The sequence below is a fragment of the Aquarana catesbeiana genome, linkage group LG01 (assembly GCF_042186555.1).
Source record: "Aquarana catesbeiana isolate 2022-GZ linkage group LG01, ASM4218655v1, whole genome shotgun sequence".
NCBI classification, from domain to species: Eukaryota; Metazoa; Chordata; class Amphibia; order Anura; family Ranidae; genus Aquarana; species Aquarana catesbeiana.
Genome location: NC_133324.1, coordinates 888,867,131 through 888,889,225, shown reverse-complemented (window position 1 = coordinate 888,889,225; position 22,095 = coordinate 888,867,131). Strand labels below are relative to the sequence as shown.

Sequence of the window (22,095 nt, the reverse complement as noted above, 5' to 3'; positions counted from 1 at the left end):
GAGCTCGGCATTATTGCAATACAGTGTACAGTTTTTATAGTCCGTCTAACATATAGTATAGATATAAACAATTACCTCTTACTAACTCGAGGTAATTTATTAATGGTTCTATTATCAACGTTGCCTTACCTGCGTTGTTTACATTGATTTATAGAAGACAATACATTAAATCCTTCATCTTACTCATTAGACCATACCCTGAGCCCTATCATAAGAAATTGATGTAGGGATACAGAGTGTGTCCTCTCTTTCAGGAGACAGACCAGGCCATTTTTTGCGATACGGTGCTGCTTCGCTTTAACTGACAATTGCGCGGTCATGCGACGTTGTACCCAAACAGACTTCCTTTTTTTCCCACAAATAGCTTTCTTTTGGTGGTATTTGATCACCTCTGCAGTTTTTTTTATTTTTTGCGCTATAAACAAAAAAAGAGCGACAATTTTGAAAAAAAACAAAATATTTTGTACTTCTTGCTATAATATCCCCATTTTTTTTTTTTTTTTTTTTTTTAAAAAGCTAATTTTTTTTCTCAGTTTAGGCCCAATATGTATTCTACATATTTTTGGCAATAAAAACCGCAATAAGCGTATATTGATTGGTTTGCGCAAAAGTTCTAGTCTCTAAAAAATAGGGAAAATATTTATGGCATTTTTTTTATAATCTTTTTTTTTTTTACTAGTAATGGCAGTGATCAGCGATTTTTATCAGGATTGCGACATTATGACGGACAGATCGGACACTTAACACATTTTTGGGACCATTGGCATTTATACAGCGATCAGTGCTATAAAAATGCACTGATTACTGTGTAAAGGTCAGTGGCAGGGAAGGTATTAACACTAGGGGGCGATCCAGGGTTAACTGTGTTCCCTAGGGAGTGTTTCTAACTGTGGGGGGAGGGGACTGACTGAGTGAGGAGAGCGATTGTTGTTCATACTTGGTATGAACAACAGATCGCTCTCCTCACCCCTGAAAGCACGAAGATCTGTCTGTTTACATTGACAGATCTCCGTTCTGTCTCTGTGTGGAGCGATCGCAGGTGCCCGGCGGTCATCGCAGCCACCGGGCACACGCATCGGCACGCTCCCCCTAGTGGTCAAAGGGCGAACCAACTTAGTTACGTCGGTCCGCCCAGGGGAGCTAAGCTGCAGCAGTGCAACTGCGGCGGCTGGTTGGGAAGAGGTTAAGAAGGGTAAATTGCCTGAAATTCACTTTCAGTTTAAAAACTTCAGTGTTTAATTAAATTTGGATCATATATGGTACACACACGTATTGTTACTTTGTGACCTGTCAGGCGTTCATTGTTGCAGATTTGTAAAGTAACTCAAAGGTCCATTTTACCTCTGTTCTGTTCTACAACGTGAACTTGTCATTTACTTGCACATTCTCTAGAAACCTGTCAAGGTGAGTTGCCCCCTTGTGTGGCAGTGCAGAGCCTTCATGAGGACTCCGGTGATTCTAAACTAGAGGAGAGTCAGAATGCAAACTTCATAAGAGTGGTGGAAACAGCAGGTGATGCTGAAGATCATGCAGCAGAAGACCAGGAAAGCAAGGATACCAAGGCTTCCCAGAAAAGTCAGGCATTGCCAGACAGGTTACCAATCGTGGAAGTGTCTACTACAGGTTCAGAGCTGGAACCATGGCGTGAGTCACTGGAGAGAGCAGAAAATCCAGACTCTCCTCACAGAGAATTCCACACTGCTGTCATCCACGCACTCAACATCAAACCCATCCGTTTGCAGAGTCCTTCAGGTATCTCCCAGGAGGGCTCCTCCTCCCTTCTTCATGATCACACTACCAAGAATCTGGTGCAGGGGAAATCTTTTGGCGACTTCAAGGGTCTAATGAAATCTTCTCACCAAATCTATTTCCGCACAGCTTTAAAAAATGTTTTTTCTAGTTTTGAATGAAATGGGAAGGTGTGTCAGGTCTTGATTGCTGTCCCCACTATTGGAGATCAACCCTCACGGTCTTTCTGATCACAGCGGCAGAAAGTGAGGTACTCCAGCCTTTGACACGTTTTGGATGCACTAAAAGTGTTGTGGAGTCAGGAAATTTCCTCATTTCCGGTTTGTCCTTTTGGATATGGCATGAAGGCAGCAATAAAGACAAAGGCTCTAACACTGGCCTACTCTCTCTACTCTAAAATAAATTTGCCTTGTCCTTTTGAGTTGTCCTTTTAGGCCTGGTTCACACCTCTGCATTTTTTTAGTGCGTTTTCAGTTTTGCAGAAACAAGCTTCAGTCCATTTAACATGGTTTCCTGTGAGTCACATTCACATCTGTGCATTTTAGGGCCAGGGACCAGCAAGTTGTTTGTTTGATTCCATAGACAATGGTTCAATGGTTACAAAACATGTATTGAAAAACACGAAATGCACCTGGTATATGCATCAACGGCAACCTGCATAGGTGTTAACCAGGCCTTGAGCGCTGAGGTGAATATTTTCCTTTCCTTTTTTTTTTTTTTTTCTGCAACTATGTTGATCTTACTCTGTAACTTGACCTTATTATAGATAATAGGGGAAAAATAGCTCACGGAGTGTTCTCAGTTGCAATCTCCAACCAGATATTGATTGTGGGTCAACTACTTCTGATTATCACATGGTGTTCTGCAAGAATCCATTAAGTCTTCTGATTCTAGGTGGTGGCTAATTATTCCAAGCAAGCAATTAGTACTCATAGCTGCAGTGCAAACATTAAACAACCCACGTTTCTGGCTTTCACTGAAAACAATATAGTTGAGTATATTAAGGAAAACTTCCTCTTTTCCTTTATGGAGGAGGCTGAACCTCATATAGCCCTGAGGACATTTTTTCTTTCTTGGTTTTGTAACAAGACTTCAGTCCGACTGAGGTGGCATTGCATTTATTGTGAAGTGGGTTTTACAGCACTGAATAGTTATTGTTTGGAAAGCACCTATTGAATATCTTTTTGCTTGCTTTACTGTGCTAATTAAGTTTACTGAATTGGTTATGAATACCTCCCAGATTTTTCCCATTTCCTCAGATAGAGATGTGCAATACCTGATGAACTTGTTTGTCCTTCCTCTCCAGATCAACTAGAGGATGTGGCAGAACACAAGGACATACTCCCCGATGCCTCCTTAGTTCGCACTCCTCCCAGCACACCAATCAAACAAGAAGGTATGTTTTGCTTCACTCTGGTATGATACTACATACATTATTTACAGTTTTAAGGGAAAAAAAGTATCTTTAACTGTGAAAAAATTTAACAAATGAAAATAATCTCTGTGGCAATCAAGCTATAGATACACACTAGTTACTTGTTAGCGTTCTATGCACTGGATTCATTGTATAAGCTTTTTCCACCAATGGGGCCTGTGTCAACTGGCTTGGGGGGGGGGGGGGGGGTAGGTAGTCTCAATTGGCATTAGTTTCAGATGCTTCTGAGATCATTCAGAATTCATTGACAGATACATTTGATCTGCATTTGACCCCCTTCTCACCTGCTTTTAAGCAGGTTTTGCATTGCCATAGACTTTTATGGGAATGCAAAACACATGAAGCTAACCAAAGCTCATCGACACAGGCCTATATGGTGCCAATTTGTAAAACCCGTTCTTGATTTGCCCACTCCTCTGCTGGAACACACATAAAGTCATCTGTTCCCTCTCCATGCAAAGTCATTAACATCTGTGCACAGCCCCAGTACACACACTTATTTTTTTTACTATACACAAATTCCCTTTTGCAAAATGAATGGGCACACATTATACATATACTTTCTGGTTTTAATATATTTAATATACCACGTTTTTTATTTTTTCCCACACATGTGCCTAAGGGCTCCTTCACACCTACAGTACTCACTATCTCCTCTCTGAAAAGTGATCCACGGTGGATCTGGTTTCACAGGGCAGTAGAGCAGCTGCTGCCAGGCATTTAGGAGGCAATACTGCCACCTTCTGAATGCCTTTTTGTTTTTTTCTTTTTTACCTTCATACAGAGTTTGGAGTTTACGTGATACCCTTTCTTTGCTCCTTCTATAAATATTTCAGAACCATTTTTCATAAATGTATAAAGCCTGACAAAGGGATCAAAGTTATTATGAAAGCTTGTATGTTTAAAAGAGAAGTATGGCCAAAGCTTTTTTTGGCCATACTTCTGTTGGTGGGTCACAAGAGTGCACTTGCCTGTTGTTTTCCCTTTGACCCAGAGTTGGCGCGTTATTGCCTGCAATCAGCTGATGGGGCAGAGCTGCTCCAGGCTCTGGAAGAATTTTGACAATATTGCCGGGATTCATCCAGCTGCCTGATTGACAGCTGGCTCCATCTCTCAGCATGTAGCTGACAGCTGGAGACAGCTTTGCCCACTCCCATTGCAGCCTGGCACTCCAATGAGCACTGGTGGAGCAGAGCCAGTGAATGACAGTCACTGCTCTCCACTTCGAGCTGAGCGGTCATTGGTCATGCGATTGCTCACCTCTCAGCCTTAGAGCAGATGTGTGACAGCTACAGCCTCATACTAATGCTGCAGCACAAGGCCTCATCCACAAAGAACATTTTTATAGCTGCTTCTAGGGGCATCAGACTTTTTTGTTTTGTTTTCCTGCCTCTAAACTCCCCTGCATGTTAGCCTATGTGTCCATGCACACATAGGCTTTTAGGAGTGTTTAGTGGCGGGGGCTTTTAGAGGCAGAAAACCCACTGCCAATGCATTCTAGGGCAGCGGTGCTTTGGCAGAAAAAACTCTAGGTGCGTTTAGTGCTTGAGCGTTAATTCATTTCAAAGGCCAGAATTAACTATTATTCTGGCCAATGAATTAATGCCCAAACTCTTGATGCCTGTAAATGCGCCTTAGCGTGTTACACATATTTACAAGTGTCAGACGTTTTTGGTTTTTTTTTGCCAGGAATGGCTTTTAGGAGCATTTCCTAAACATCCTGTGTGCGTGAGGCTTAAAGAGTGAGTATGGATCTAGGTTTGTTTCTTTTCATAACCCCATACATACTTCTGTAACTTAAAGAGGAGCTCCAGGCTTCTTCAGGAAGTAAAAAGTCAGCAACTACAAATACTGTAGCTGCTGACTTTTAATATAAGGACACTTGCCTGTCCAGGGATCCAGCCCTGTCACCCGCACCGTTTCTTTAATCGGCTTCAGGTGCAGGTGCCGGAATCTCTAGTAAGGGAAACGGGAAGTGAAATCCTGCAGTTTCACAGCCTGTTATCTGTTGCACATGCGAGAGTCGCTCTGCTCCTTGTAAATGGTCCCGTGTCCCAGAAGACTGCGGGGGAGGGCAATTTCCGTCTCAGATCGCCGCTGTGATCTTAGCCGGTGGAGGGGGCTGGTACCCGCTCCCCCCAAAAAAGTGCCAGATGTGGCAGTGGAGGGTGCAAACAAGAGGAGCTTCCCCTTTTGGGTGGAGCTCCGCTTTAAGTTTGGCCATAAAGGGTATCGCTTAGATTCCAAAACCTCTCTTTCAGTCGAAGGCTAATGCAGTAGAACACTCAATACAATGTGATAAAAAGAAGCTAAATAATTTAAGCTCTATATATATACATACATATACATATATACACACACACATACAAGCAAACCTTTTTCCCCAAGAACAACCTGCCTGTCCCTACACAATTTGGAGCACCAGGCCCCATTACATTTCCCACCCAACGCTGACTGCAGCCATAGATTCAGAACATTTGATCCTTCAATCTTTACATGTACAAAAGCGAGGAATCAAGACCCACTCAAAGAAGATGGTTCATCAAGTTGGAGACTTTCACTGTCCGATAATAGCAAGCAATGCTTGAAATTAGGGGCATTGATTGCTTTTATCAAACGGCCCCTGGTTAGCCTTAAAGTGGCATTCACACCTATTTTTTTTTTTTCTAGTTTTTGATGGGGGGTTTTTATGATTTCTGCCTGTGCACCCATCACTTCCTGTCTTTCAGTGGAATGGAAGAGGCACTATATGAAGACTGCATGTGCTCTTTAGTTCATATCATTGCTGCTCCAGTGGTTGAGAGCTAGGCAGAAGTATATAAATAGGGCTTCTATTTAAATGCTTGTGTCAATATGCCAGTTATTATAATATGACATTTGGTTGGTGGCCTTGTATATCAGCCTGTTAGCGGGAGCTCGCTACTACTTGTTACTTAATGGCTCACAAAATGATATTGGTTGGATACACGGGTTGATTAACTAAAACTGGAGAGTGCAATATCTGGTGCAGCTGTGCATGGTAGCCAATCAAAAGCCTAATTGAACAAGCTGAAATTTGAATCTGACTATAAAAACTGGAAGCTGATTGGTTTCTATGCAGAGCTGCACCAGATTTTGCAAGATCCAGTTTTAGTAAATCAACCCCACAGTGTCCTAATATTACTCACGTATTCTGCACTTCTTGTAATAAAGTGGGGCTGGTATACAATATTTGGAACAAAAGACAACCTGGCAGATTTTCTCAGCAACCAGATGACTCTTGGTTGCTGCGAGCAATTGCACAAATTCAGCAGCAGATTTTTTTTTTTTTTTTTGTACATTGGCCCCTATTTGGCTCACACCAGTTGTATGAACTGCTGCATTGCTTGTTACTAAGATTTTATCGGTCTTCCACATGCTGTAAATATTGGCCACAGCACTTTTATACGGCAACCTTGCATGTGGTTTTTATTGCATGCAGTTTGCATGTTGGTAACATAACTTATATCTCGTAAAGTCTGGCTGAATATGATTTTATGACCCGCTTTCATGTGGTTTCTGATGTCTTTATGTACTGTTGTATTTTGTACAAGAACATACAGTAAAAAAAAAAGTATATTCATAAAACACTTAAGATAGACATGGGATATGATTAACTTTACAGTATAGATTTAAAGTTATCAAAAAAATGAATAGGTCAACCCCTGGCGTCTAGCCCAGCTGTCTCAGTATTGTCTGTGCTCCCTCTCCTACATATAATATCATATGTCTGAGTTATCTCATTCAGATCCACACCTCTTGCCTTTTTATCATCCCTAAAATGTTGCCAGCTATTCATTTGACTTTTAAACAGCTTCAATGAATGCATTCGACTTTTTTTTTTTTTCTACTTGTGCTTTTTTCTTGTGGCTGCCAAACAGGAGATGGATATGCTAAAGAGTACCTGTTACCATAGTAAGTATCATCTCATTCTTTGACCTATTTCCTTTCTTTTTTTACTTTTCCTCCAATCCTTGTGTGCTTTGCTTCATTCTATCGCGTCTTTGTTTTTAATTTGGTTACTCCTAAATGAGCCCCTTGTTTATTACTAATTTTCCTAGCCGTTGCACTCAATCGTACGATTGTGAGATGCGTATTAGTTAGAAAGCAGCAAAGTTGTTAGATTTCAGCCATCCAATCAATGGGGGTTAAAAAGCTGAATTCATGAACACAATAGGAAAGTGTATGTTTACACACCGGGTATGTGTGAAGTGAAATTTTAACTTGTAATTCAGCCAGTTGTGTCTTGATGCCTGAGCCCATTTTTGCTGATTCTCAGAGATACCTGTTGCGTAGGTAGCTAATAATTTGGAGGATAATTTGCACTTCTAGTAGCATTAAAAGTATATTGGTGTTCAGTGAGGAGCCCATTAATACTATTAGATACAAATGTCTTCATTACGATGCTACCCCAGATGCTTAATCAGAACGTACCGAAAACTAGAGTGCTGAACAAATCAGTTGGTAGCTATTTCTGTGTCCAGAAGCTACCCTTGCTCTGCCAGAGCCCTTTGTGACTGATTTAGGCTACATAGAACTAGGGATGCACCGATTACCATTTTCTTTTTTTTGCAAGTACCGATACTTAACGCAACTGTTTTGTTAACACTTCAGCTGTTAGCAATGGTAAAAGCATTGAAAAGTTATTTACAAATTAAATACATTTTTTGTTATAATTTTTTTTTTTTTTAATGTGAAACGTGTAAATATATTAATGGTTTAAAAATATTAACGAATAAAGCAAACAAACGTTTTAATAGTTTAAAAAATTAGAAGTGAACAAAAAAAAATATGCAGGGAAATAATGGAGAAGGAGAATAAGGAGTTAATTAAGTTTGATTAGAATAAATTAAAGGTTAATCAGGGGTTAAAACAGCAACATTTAATTAAAAAAAAAAAATTATTTTACTTGACAGGTTGCTTTAAACTGACTTCATCTGCAGATCAAAGTTCATCCATTTTGATCTGTAGATGAATAAACGTAAAGATACAAAAATAAACCATTGTTTTTTTTTTAACCTTTCTGTTTCAGGCTGAGCAATGTTGATAAACATTGCTCAACTGATTTTTTTTTTTTGTTTTTTTGGTGGGACTTGGTTTACACTTCAGCCGTCAACAGGGGAACCCCACTGACAGCTTAATGAGTCATCAGTTGTTCAGTGGGGTATAGGAAAAATTGCCCACATCCCTAATATGGAACACAGAATACAGTTGTTTAAGGCCCCACTTCTTAACAACTAGTAATTGCCGGCTTTTTTTTTCTTTTTTTTTTTACATTTCAGCTGTCGGGGGGGCGGGTGGAGAATCCCCCTGACAGCTGAAAGAACGGAGCTTGAAAGTATTGGTTTTAGGTATCGGAGCATTTGCACGCGTACCGATACTCGTGCAAATGCTTAGCATCGGCACCGATGCCAGTATTAGTGCAACCCTTCATAGAACCTTTTTAAGGCCCGTTTGAAGTCACATTTTTATATTCTGTAGCTGCAGTTGGGCTGCCTTTAAAGTAAAGTGTGTGGCAGACTGCTTTCTTTCTTTTAATTAATGTCTTAATGCTGCAGCCATTGATAATGTTTCCTGTGCTGATGCTGGAGATGTGAACGGCTGTTCTCACACACAGCGCCATTCTCCGACTCCCCTTGTGCAGTTCTCCATTCAACAATTTGCCTGAGTGCTATTGATTTGGAGCACTGCACAAGGGGTGTATATGATTAGTTTAGATCTCCAGCTTGCTTCTGGTACAGGAGGCATTGATAAAGGCTGCAGCTCAAACAGATTGATAAAAAGATTAAATTAAACTAAGTGAAGAAAAAAAAAATCTGCTACTTGCATTACTTTTAAAAGATCTGTAAACCCAAAAACAAAACTGTAATATATTGCAGCTTACCAGTCTCTATATGTGGTAGCTGCAGCCATCATTTTTCAGGCTCAGAACATTCCCAGCAAGTACAATAAGTAGCTATTGATCTTGCAAAAAATGCAATTCCTGTGATGTACATACAATTAAGTTGATTTACCAAAACTGGAGAGTGCAAAATCTGGTGCAGCTGTGCATGGTAGCCAGTCAGTTTCTATCTTCAACTTGTTCAATTAAGCTTTGATAATAAAACTTGGAAGCTGATTGGTTTCTATGCAGAGCTGCACCAGGTTTTGCACTCTCCAGTTTTGGTAAATCAACCCGATGTCTTCTGTCAACCAAAAATAGAGCCACCCCAATCAAAGGATTGGTATTCTGCATTATATTACGCTTTTGGTTTTGAGTTTAAATATTTAAGGCAGCCTGACGGCATCCATGTTATAATAAAGGTGGGTTCAATTGGGCTTTAAATACAGATTGCATGTAATGATGAATAAGTCTGGATTAAAGAGGAAGCTGTCACTTTATACAGATCATGCTTCTGGAGAAGAGCAGCGATCATCTAACCAAAGCAGTGTGTCTGTGGGAACTAGACTTAGACCGGCCATGCACGGTGCAAATTTCTGTCCTGTAACCACGGGTTTCAGGAAAGATCTTCACACAATTTTCCCCATCAACAGGCAGTGCTGAGAGAAGACGGTGATCATCTTTAGCGGCTATAGCAGCTGCTAGTGATAATCGTAAGAGAATCCGGCAGGCTCTTTGTACCCAAGTTGATTGATCAGCTTGGTACATTCAGCCTGCCCATTAACGGTTCGTAATCTTGGCCAGTTCCGGCTGAGATTTAAACCGTGTATGGCCGATCATTTTTTTTTTTTTTTTTTTTTTTTTTTTTTTTTTTTTAACATGGCACGGATTGGGGTTAATAAGAAAAGTGTCAGAATTCATTTCCAACCTCTTTCTGAAAATGCTAGCTTCAGAAGGATCAACACAGTAGCCAGACTACAGACCTTTTTGGAGAGATCAGTAATTGGACCCTATGTATTTCTCTTGCTCCGGTTCCCTTCATAGTCAAACAGCCCCTCAGCTGGCTTGGAACACCTACTGGTGGACTGAATGGTTTTTGCCTATTTCTAGCCATTAGCTGTGTGGGTGGGAAATTCACTTAGAGACCTTTTGTGTAAGACTGGTACAGGTACACAGAAGTTTTTTCCTTTTGCAGAAGCTTATTTGCATCTATTTTTCAGGGAGTCCCCCTAGTTAAACTTAGTACAGCAAGACCAAACCTTAAACAGAAAATATATAAATGTTCTCATTGCTTGACAATAGTGAGGGTCCAGTTTTTCACATGGATTGTGCTTTTACTCCATACAGTCATTCACACCTTGTGTATGTTAATTTAATCTCACATTTAGACTGTAGACTCTGGAAGAAGCAATGTTGTGCTCTTACCACACTGATCTGCATTCTTGTGGGCAGCGTTTTTATAAAGAATTTTTACTGCCGCATTCCAATGAATCTATAAGTGGCCGGTACAAAAATGTGTGAGTAACAGGTGCTTTAAACTACTATTTCTCAGCCATCCCTCAGTAGTAAGCCTGTGAGCAGAGCTGAAAGAACTGTCATAGTGATGGTCTGGTTCACCTGATTCGGCTCCTGTGTAGCCATTACACACAGTGTAGTTTGGTTCAGTGTTTCTCAACTCCAGTCCTCAAGGCGCCCCAACAGGTCATGTTTTCAGGATTTCCCTCTGATGAATCGGTTGTGGTGATTACTAAGGCAGTGAACTGATCAAATACCCATGCAAACTAATGGAAGGCCTGAAAACATGACCTGTTGGGGCGCCTTGAGGACTGGAGCTGAGAAACGCTGCGCTAGTGAACCCCTATCCATACACCCATCCAAAATCAGTTTTCTGGCCTCAGCTGCAAGGAGCCTTCGTCTTGGATATGTTGCAGCTCACAGCCAAAAAAAAAATAAAGTTTGTGTGTACCATAACCTCAAATTATGCCAAGTTAACAATGTATATTCTTTCTGGGTATTCCTTTTGTGAGAAAAGAATTTCTCTTTACGTAGACCTGTGCTCAGACTATAGACAATAAAGCTTACATATTTCTAACACAGCTTTAAAGCAAGTCATCCCTGACCTCTAGCTGATTTATACTCCAAAGTAATTCATCCTCAAAGATCACAACAAAGACCTCGTCCACACAGTCAAATTGGCTGTGATGCAGCAAGTATCTTGCGATAAACTGTTATTGGAAGCCCAGATGGTTGAAGGTGACAGCTGCTTCTAGGAAGCCTGTACAAAATAATGACGGCCTGACAGTGGCCACATCTGTCCACCGTTGTTTGGAAGTAATCGTACCAGGAGTGATTACCTGTGTTTTTAGGGACAGATGATAGCCTCTGCAAGCAATTAGCATCCAGTGGCATAGTCAAAGCTCCCAGCCATGGAGGTAGTTGGCCTTCTGTACAGATTAAATCACATGTTGCATGTGTAAGGCCCTGCAGAGGATATTGGTCCCACTTTTTAGGAAAACAAATGGTAAAGAACTTTATCACAGTGAATGTGCGTTTTGTTTACAATTAATGCGAGTTAAATGAATGGCTGTAAATGCAAAACAGTTTGGTGCATTAGGGCTCCTTCGCATCTTTATGGTCTCTTACCATGCTTACAGCAGCCCATTTCTTTTTAATGGGTTGTAATCGCACATGACTTTTTTTTTTTTTTTTTATACATGGCATGTGTGTTGTGCCGTGCATCAGTGAGGGTGCCTTGCCAAGTAAAGTAACAACATAAAATATCACTGCAACACACATTATTGCATGTTTGTTCTGCATTGTGTTAAAATGTGTTTTGATGCATGCTAACGCAAAGCAAACCTTTGAATACAAAGCTATTGTGCAGCCCCCCTATATTTATGAGGTTGACCAATACTAGTCTGTTTTCAGTCCATTTCCAGCTTATTATAGAGTGTGTGTGTGTGTATGTGTGTATATATATATATATATATATATATATATATATATATATATATATATATATATATATATATATATAATGAGCACCTGCTATTTGTTTACATTAGAGGGCTTGTTGGCTGCCAAGATTTCACTGCACATTAAAGTGGTTGTAAACCTCTGAAATGAAAAATAAACAAACCATTTAATGCTAGTGTGTACTTGCCTCAATCCAAAGCACTTAATGTGATTTCTGGCATCTTCTACTATCTGCATGAGTCACGTCTGACAGGTTTTGCTGACTCCAAGGCTTCCAGCGGGATGGGAGTGGGGGCTCCAGAACACAGCCTGTTCCCCCCAATGAGTCAGTGTCTGTCCATTTCCTCCACTCAGGTCTCAGATTACACTCAGCTCCCTGCTTTATGCTGTGTAGTTTGTGACATCAGATCCTAGCCCCCTGCCTTCTGACAATTATAAATGCTATGTAAACTGTACACTTTGAAGGGCTCTGGAGAACAGAGGCTGCAGGTAAACAAGTACAACTTGTGTGAATGATTTGTTCCATCTCTGTGTATCACATGAACCTTGTCACTTCACTGGGTACATGTACAGGTTTACAACCACTTTAAAGTAAAACTTATTTTAGTACTTCTATTGCACACTTTGAAGATTCAATTTTTCCACAATGCCTATTGCTACGTAGGTGAATGTGGCCTTATATTAAACTTCTCTTATCGCTTAATCTGAATATGTAAATACTTTAATGTGCATACTCTGGGCACATGTTCACTTTAGGAACCATTTACATGGTACAGACCTATAATAATAATCATATGCACAATCTTTTAAATGTAGTTGAACAGCATTGTTCCTCTATAGGTTGTCAGAAAACGCATTGGTTTTGAATGATCTATAAATATAGACTGCACAGCGATTTGGAAGGTGCACCATTGTATCATTGCTTGGGAGGCTTATTGATTGTTTTACTCTTTTAATATCATAATTTTTAGAATGTACATTGTGGAAAGGCTGATTTGAACGCGTAAATCATACTTAAGTTAATTTGCTAACAAGTTTCTAATTACATTATTAGTAATCCTAAAATACATCTGAATGGTTTCCTTTCTGTACTTTAACTGCTTTTTAACAAAGCTTTGGGAGGGAGGTTTGACCTTTTTTCTTTCTTCTGGAAAATATGTAAATAACTAATGAATGTATTACACACTTCAGAGGCAATACAACATGAATTTTGACTCTAGAAGTGCACACTGCATGGCCACCTGCTGGTATGCTAAACAATTCTGATCTGTATCAATTACAAACATGTATGTAAAAAATGTTTGTTTTTTTTGTTTTTTTAAATCCTACTTGCCTAGGTGGATGCAGCATTGGTCCCCTGCCTCCTCTAAGCCGGATCAAAGACCTCTGATCACTTGGTTCTCAGTGCTCTTTGTGAGTCACCGCTGTCTGCTCTGTCATCCCCACACTCCTTGTAGCGCTGGGCTGTGGGGGGGGGGGGGGGTGCAGAAGGGGCTTGCTGAGCCAGGTGTCAGTCTAGGCTCCTGGGTGAATCCCTGCCATATGGTCACGATCTTTCCTGAGCCTGGACAGGCTCAGTGATATCAGCTGACAGCGGGCTTCATCAGCTGAAAACTTGTCACAGGAGTGCAGAATGAACTGCACTCCTGTGATCCACAGGGGAAGTACTGCCAAACAAGCTTAGGCTTTACTTCTCCTTCAAGAGTGGAAAGTATGTATGTGAACTGTCTTATAATTCTGTTCAGAGTCTTGTAATTTAGATCCCCACTCCTGACAGCATTGCCAAGTCCCAGATCCGCAGTATAGTTAGACAAGAACCTGCCCCCAGCCTGCAGGATAGTGCAGGATCCGTAGCAAACCGATGAGGTCATCGACTTACTTGCCCCTCCTATAAGAACATTTATTTAAAAGGCGGTGTTTGGCAGGGGGTTATGACACCCACCATATAGCAGCTCTACCAGAACAGTTCAATATACATCCCTACGGTGAGCGCCGAATGCAGAATCCAGTGTCTAGAGCAAAGCACAGATAACAGGGCTATTTATTTTATTTTTTACTCATACTGCAATTTAGCTTGCTTATTAGAAGTGAAGACCACTGTTGTTGGTTTGGGTGCTGTACTATTTCCCTGCACTCAGCACTGTTATCTGATAGGGACTGTACCACCTACATGTGCTAGTCAGGCGTTACAAAGCGGAAATATACTGTACAAAAAAGTGAAGGCTCCCCATATGCTGGGGGTTGCACCAACATAAAAATGCAAATTATAGGGCGTGTGGAAAAAAAAAGTATATAAATATTATTGAACATAAAGAAACCTTAACCCATTAAACCAATTAAAAGCATGCATAAATCCCCATAATGCATTCAAAAGACATCTTCCCCCTATATGATGCATGAATAAAGGACCCACAGGAGGGGGAAAAAAAAATCATGTATTGCTGTGGGACAGACCCAGGTCTGACAACAAGACAAATGCAGGCACACAAATAAAACAAACAAAAAAACATGCTGACAACACAATATAGAAAGGACTATTTTTAACAAAAAATACAGAGAATACAAAGCTGCAAGATGATAATACTGCACATAACAGAACAAAGGTAAGGGCTGATGCCCTGTGAACAAGAATGACAGATATTCGAGATCAATAGTGAAAGATAACTTGAGCATGGCAGGGTAGATGTCAAGCAATGAAAGGAAAACAAACTCACCAAGAAGTAGCTTCTGAAGCAGCATTTACTGGAGACCCATATCAGCAAAAAAAGTTACATCAATGTTTTGAGAGCACGGTGGCCCTCCTTTTCAAGGTATGTCACTGTCTCTTGTCACCTTCAAAAAGAGGGCCACTGTATTCTCCAAACTTTGGGTGCAATATAGTTTGTCTGAACATCAATCCCCAATGTTTCATCAAACCGCTCTAAGAGTTCACTCGGGAGCCCAGGTTTTTTTTGTTTTTTTTTCCTGTCCGATTATTCCATCCTGTGGGTACCTTTTTTTTAGAGGGCACTTTTAGCATGCATCATGTATGAGGTAGATGTTTCTTGTCTACATCATTGGGATTTGTTTTTTGGGTTTCTTCTTCTATAAATGTAAGCAGTGTATTTTTATTTTCACATTTTATCGGTTTGAATTTTGTGGTCAGCCCCCAGCATATGGGGTTCCATTTTTCATTTTTTGTACTGTACTCTCATCCTAATGATACGCATTACAAGCACCCTGTAGTCGGCATCCATTTTAGGTAAAGAAGGCCAAGACTTAAAGGTTTAAAAAAAAAAAAAAAAACACCTAGCCCCTTAACGTAATTTAACCTAAAACCTACACACACCCAGGTGCTTATTTGTGTATCAATGACAGCGATCATCTCATTTTGGTATTGATGTTCTTGGTGTAGCCAACTCTGGGCAGGATTTCAGATCCATCACTGTACCTCCATCATAGACTACAATAGGGCAATACTCCCAATACTAGAGAGACGACCTGTACAGCCCCATTCTAGTCTGAGGAGTTACTGCACAAGAAGATTTGCTACAGCAGTGGTCTCCAAACTGGCCTGTGGGTCGGATGCAGCTTTTTGCTTGCCTTTTATCCAGCCCTTGGGGTGCTATCCTCCCACTGATATGAGCATGGTGCCTCCCACGGACGCCAATGATGGCGCATGATGCCTCCCATGGACACCAATGATGGAGCACGATGCCTCCCACGGACAACAACAACAGGGCACTATTCCTCCCTCCACTGACCTCAAGCCTGAGGTATTGTTTACTTTCACTGACACTGGGATGTTTTCCATTCCCACTGGCCACAGTCGAGCCCCTCCCTAAAGTCTGAAAGACAGTAAGCTGGCCCTTAGTTTAGAAAGTTTGAAGACCCCTGGGCTAGAGGAATTAAACACCAGAGAAGGCTGCTGCTGTCGTGGAGAGGGAAATCCTAGGTTGGATTGGGTGACTGTGGGCTTTTATTTATTTTTTTAGGGGAACTTTAATTTGTGTGGCAATTTTATAGTTAAACAGCAGCCATTGGACTATTCTCTAATAAATCATGGATTACTAAATATAACTCTCAACAGATGACTTCTTTACAACAAGTTATTGATGACCAAGTAGAGAACCTTTCCCTTGCAACGGAGATGGCCTTTACAGAAGTAATTCTTTGTTCCTTTATTTACACTCCTAGTCTTACATTTTTCTTATATTGTAAGCGATTCCAAATTTCCACACACTAATGCACAGCCACAGTTATGCTGCAGTGGGCTATAAGCCTTCAAACATTAGTAGGCTTGACACCTGAGACCAGTAACAGAACTTCACAGCCAATGTAAATAGTAGTTCTTGAAGTGTGCACAAAAAGTAAAATTTTTACATACATATTTGTAAATGGTTTATACGGATCTATCAGAAATTGGCTTTTTTACATTTGCTACCCATTACAGCAATTATAAAAGGAGGTATACACAAGTGTGTAATAGTATTCAGAGGTGTCTGATGTTGTTTTGCAAAGACATTCATTTTTTTTCCCTCTGACCCTTCCTACAGAGTCTCATCAAGAGCCAACCTACAGAGATGACAGTGATGCTGCAACCTTCAAGCAGACTCTTCCAGATCTTACCCCAGACGAGACCTCCGAATCGCTCGCCTTTCCAGCAGTGGACAAACCAAATGAAGGAGAAAATGCTTCTGCCGAGGAGGACCTTCCCAAAGTCCACACAGAAACTGCTCCCGAGGAACACAAAAAGCCTGAACCTCAGAACGTTGACTCTTCTCCTGCTGCCGCACCTGCTGCAGAGGAAGCGGCGGCGGCTCAACCAGAGGAAGCGGCGGCGGCTCAACCAGAGGCCGCACAGGCTGAAAATGCACAAGTCGATGCTGGCAGCGACGAATCTCCCGGCAAATCCCCTTCCAAAAAGAAGAAGAAATTCCGCACTCCTTCCTTCCTGAAGAAGAGCAAGAAGAAGAGTGAGTCGTAGAGAGCTGCAGGAACACTGTCATGTTTCTAAAGAGTTCCATTAACCACTAGAATGTACCCGATCTTATTGTTTGTCTCCATTATATAAAGGAATGCCAGAAAATTCCGTAACCGATCCTGCTAGTCATAGTTTGATTGTGAAAGGTTAAACCAGGAAAGTCACTTCCATGTAAGGTGCTAACCTGTGTGTTCAGCAGCTAATGACACAAACTGTTCACTTTACGTGGCTTTTCAGTTGTGATTGTACAGCTCAGCTGAATAGCTAAATGCACTCCAAATAGCTTGCGATTGCCACTTTCTGTTAACACTCGGGCATGTCTTATGTAAATAGCTGGCTCTTGCTTTGCTCTGCAGGGGAAAAGGCATGTACACATCAGAGCTCAGCCCCTTCCTATACATTGATAAAAAAAATGTTAACCTTGTGACCCAACAGGCTTGCCATCATCCCTTGCTGTGCGTACTCCGGGCTGCTTTACACTCAGTCCCTTACCTAACCAGTGCTTTCATGGGGTACACTCGGTTCTAGCTGAATAATCTAAGCAAGTAATTGGCTGTTTGCTGGCGTCATTTGTGCTTCTTCTCACTAGGAACTGCTGCTGCCTTAATGACATGGAATGATCACCCACTTCACTCTATAACCGTGTAGCGGTCACATTATTTTTATGATCACAAGAATGAATGAATAGTAACGATGATAAATTGTGAATTCATTTTAAACATACTATCACATGTATGCTTTATAACTGGATTCCCCCTACATTTCTTGGTGTGTCTGCTATCTTCTGAATTCCAGTCAGTTCTGTTGTGAGTTTTCGTTGGATCCACAGCAGAACTGTCGCCCTAAAAGTCTACTGGAAAGTGAATGAATTGCGTGAAAAGGTGTATTCCTAGCAGCAGTGGATAATGACACTGCCTGCTTGTACATTTTACCTGCCTCTCTTCCTAATTGTTGGTCCTTCTGCAGGGTAGACTTATAAGTGCGAAGGTACAAAATGGATCCTATCACCTTGCAGCTTTAACCAAATTATGTACTAATACCATGCTTTGGAAATATAACAGCTACTACGGGAAGACCTCTGCAGGCTATTGCTTAATAACCAAAATCTCTATGCACATCTCAACACATTCAAACATTTCAGTTGAATTAGTTAAAATATCCACTGCATCCAATATTGAGTTATACATTACCTGTCAAAGTAGAGGAAGCCATTATGTGGGCTAAACATCCAGTCAGGAGAATGCCGCAAGGGGCACGGCCTGGTCAGTATTTAATTTTTCCTGACCAGTGAAGGTGGAACTTAAAGGTGCAGTCAAGCCATGCTTTTTATGAAATGTCAGCAGGTAGAATGGCCCCTCTGGCTTATTACAGCTCTTCGTGACTAGAATGGCATGATTTGCTCTTTGAAATTTTGGCTCTTCCACAGACATACTCTAAGTGGTAGGAGGTTTTGAGGTTCTGCACAGCAGTTGCTATCTTGCTTCCACCAAGATCTGAAATATCAGTTTACTGTTAGTAGAAGTTTAAAGGTAAACCATGAAAAAAAGATAGTATTCTTCTGCTGAAAGGTGGTAGGCATTGGTCCAGCCTATAAATACACCACCAAGGCCAACCCTTGTCAAACATTGAACTAATGTAGATGATATCCATTCAGCCCACAGCATGACTCCCTACAAACGGTAGGTACAATTTAATGTATTTCTGCTTGGTTTTCTACCGGTTTCAATGACATTCAGAGTCAATGTAACTTACTTTGTATGACATCACATTTTTGTTATAAATACCTGGAATGCTGTATGTGTTCATAGTGATGACACTTTTTTTATTGTAGGGAAGGGTTATTAACATTAAAAATATCATTTACCAGGAACGATATACCTGGTTGTATCTGCAAGTTGAAGTCTTCCATGCCAAAATTATGAAAATACATTTTCTTTTAATAAGCTCAGCCTAGGAAGAAAGTCTTGTTGACTCCAGAGGTAGCCCAGATAATTCTGGTCAGCTGTAACATTTTACCTGATTTTTTTTTTTTTTTTTTTTAGAGGAAATTAACTGTGAATGAGAAGTATTACAGGGATCGATATATTTTTTTTTTTTTTTTTCTTTTACATCTCGAGTACATTCTTTATATTGCACTCAGTTTCTTTGGAAATGCACTGTGCACCCCAACACACAAGTTTTGTTTTGATATTTTTGTCCATTTTTTTTTCCTAAGCTAGTTCTGGCAAATTGAAAAGCTGTTACAGTTAAAAGCAGAGAATTCTACAAACTATTCTCAATCATAGATTTATTTGGGGGAACGAAAGGTGAATTCCATGAACTTCCATGCCAAGATTTGGACTTGACCATGTTACAGTGAGGTGTCAGGTCCAACAAATTTGGATTTACAGGTTTCATCTACAGCTCCACCTGCTGCTGATTTCTTGTACTGCAACCCATTGGCAGTCAGCAATTCACTCTGAATGCTATTTTTCCTGGTCAGATGACCCTTATACAGAGGTCTAAGTTGGTTGTGCCATGGAAATCCCCTTGAAATTCATATTTCTTAATAAAATACAACGCAAAGTTTTAACTGGACATCATAAATAAATAACATTGTTTTGTACCTGCAATATGAAGGATGCAAGTCTTTATAGTATGTCACTCCCTCAATTGCTTACTTAAACTTCAGACTATTTGGAAATTACTTTTTTTTCGTATTTATATATGATTTAGCCTACTTTATTATTATGAGGAGGTGATGTATTAAAGGGTTGTTTTGGTTATTGCATTTCCATCCTGCAACTGTATTACTCCTGCATGTAGGTAATGCTTTTATAATGTTTAAACTGATGTACTCCTGACTTACACCCCACAAATCTTGCATTAGTCCTTATTCTTCATAAATTGCTCCTGTCTTGGTATCCAGTAAAGGAAGCTATTTTGATTGTATGAAACAATGTTTAGGCTAAGTGTGGACAAATCCCTGAGGCCAGGCATACATTTTACCTAATAATTTAAAGCCAGCTTCGAACTATACAACACTATTTCCCATTTTGGGGGGGGGGGGGTGCCTGTTGTCCGCTCCTTAAAACTGCCTCTTAGCTGCTAAATTCCACATAAAGCCTATTCACCGACCACTTGTATTTCAATTATTGGATGGGCTCCTCCCTTGATTATGCAGTTCTTGCCAGAGACTCTGACCTCCTATTGGTGAATTTTGAATTTTATATCCTGCAGAAATATTTGAGACCATTACATAGAAAATACAAAATTGCCCATGGTGTGCAGATCCCTCTTGGTTGGGCCAAGCAGGTGGAGCTAGGACTGACGACAATGTCCTGATATAAGAAGCAGCCACCATCCACCTAAACCACCTAAAGGATTACATGCCAGTTGTGTGTGGACAGGCCTTATAATTAAATTAAAAAAAACAAACAATTCAGCCTTGTCAGTATATTGAGAATGTTCAGTCAATATGGCATGGAATGCCTCCTACCACTATGATGTCATTTGTTCCTAATGACCTGATGGGCTGCTTTACTCTAGAACAAAATGGCTTCCTCCAGTGTGTACCCAAGGCAGAGGTAACCACATGATGGGACATCCTACTATCCACTAAAGCCTCTGGCTTATGTTACTCTGCATTGAAATGTTGCCGGCTTCATATGATTCTTGTGTGAAAGCTTTTGTTTTATATTGGTTGATGCATATCCTTCATCTCCTTATTTTCACGATGATTTTAATTCCAGGTCTTTGTATTGCAGTTTAGTATAGTAATGTACTGATACACATTTCAAAAGGGTCATGTATTTTTTCCCCCTCTTCTTTCCTTGTACTGTTATTTTACTCATAATAAAATTGTTTAAACTCTAAGGTGTCTTGTATGTAGACTTCATTAACATTCCACCGTAATACAATTTTACAAGTCACCTATTCCTTAGTCATGCTGTCCTAACTATCAGTATTGTCCCACCAAAGTGAGCCCAAAAGTGTTAAATGTATAAACAGAAGAGCTAAGCTAAATCTCCATTGTTCTATCTGAGAAGTGACAAAAACATCTGTTGATTCTCCAGGCATTTAGTCCGCAGATAACTTCCTGTACTGTTTGCTGCATTCTTATGTTACATTGTTCTGAGGACTATGGAACCCTGCCCATCTATGTTATGGTAAAGAGCAGGGGAGAGTTTTCAGTAGACCTGTCCTGTTTTCTGATGCAGTACAGTAAGTGAGCGTTGTCACTCTAGGACAGGAAGTGTGTTATTGGGAGGATTACCAGGTAAAAATAAAGGGGGAAAAAATACCCAAATATGTAAACTAATGAAGCTGCCATAATGGAAGACTTGTACGCTACAATATATTTAAGGCAGAACCTAAAGTAAAATTCCATGCAAAACCTAACTAGTCTTAAAAATGCTCCCCCCCACATAACACCTATTCTAACTGTTTAAGAAAGATCTGTATATTTACCTATTTTTAAGCCTCTATGGCCCGGTCATGTGATCTGGCTGCCCTATGTAAGCCAGCAGCAGCTGCAGTGGAGAGAATAGAACGTGGGCCATAGGAGCCTATGGGTGACGTCACCACTTCCAGGCATAACCAGACTTTTTTTGGAGCACTCTCTCCTCTCCCCTGCAGTCACCACTAGCTGACACGGGAGATCACGAGACCAGACTTGGTATACATGTATGTGCTATATACATCTTACCTAGCATAGGTGTTAAGTGAGCATTTTTATGACTAGTTAGGTTTTGCCTGGAATTCTACTTTACATTACATCGCACTGCCATTAAAAATAGTGCACACCATTGTACTGCCATTCTATTGCAGGCATTTGGGAACTGGCAGAGACCATCTGTGAGTGCGTACAGCTTCAGGTAGATGGACATTAGTGTCTCGTGGAAATCTGCCACAAACTTGTGACTTAGTAACACACTGCCTCCTGGGATAGCTGTGTTCTAGAAATCCCAGGAGATAGCAGTACCAAGCCTAGGCCAGAAAGTCCAAAGTGCTGCATTGGTAAATGCAAAATGGTAAAAGATAAATAATTATTTTTTCCCATCTCCGTCTTTCAGGACAGCACCATAGAGAGAC

The 22,095-nt window shown here is 40.6% G+C and overlaps 1 protein-coding gene across 14 annotated transcripts in view; it reads left to right on the top strand.

Annotated features, from left to right (window-relative positions):
• Positions 1 to 20,877, top strand: part of ADD1 (adducin 1) — a 127,457-nt gene extending 106,580 nt beyond the window's left edge. For 5 of the 14 annotated variants that reach the window (XM_073610880.1, XM_073610878.1, XM_073610879.1 and 2 more), the window contains 3 exons: positions 1,393 to 1,752; positions 3,056 to 3,145; positions 16,595 to 20,877. In XM_073610880.1, the coding sequence (XP_073466981.1) occupies positions 1,393 to 1,752; positions 3,056 to 3,145; positions 16,595 to 17,025 (881 nt within the window). In that variant the 3' untranslated portion in view covers positions 17,026 to 20,877. Of the gene's footprint in view, positions 1 to 1,392; positions 1,753 to 3,055; positions 3,146 to 7,083; positions 7,119 to 16,594 lie in introns of those variants that run through there. The other 9 variants (XM_073610885.1, XM_073610890.1, XM_073610889.1 and 6 more) reach the window with 3 other exon arrangements.
• Positions 20,878 to 22,095: the final 1,218 nt, after the last annotated feature.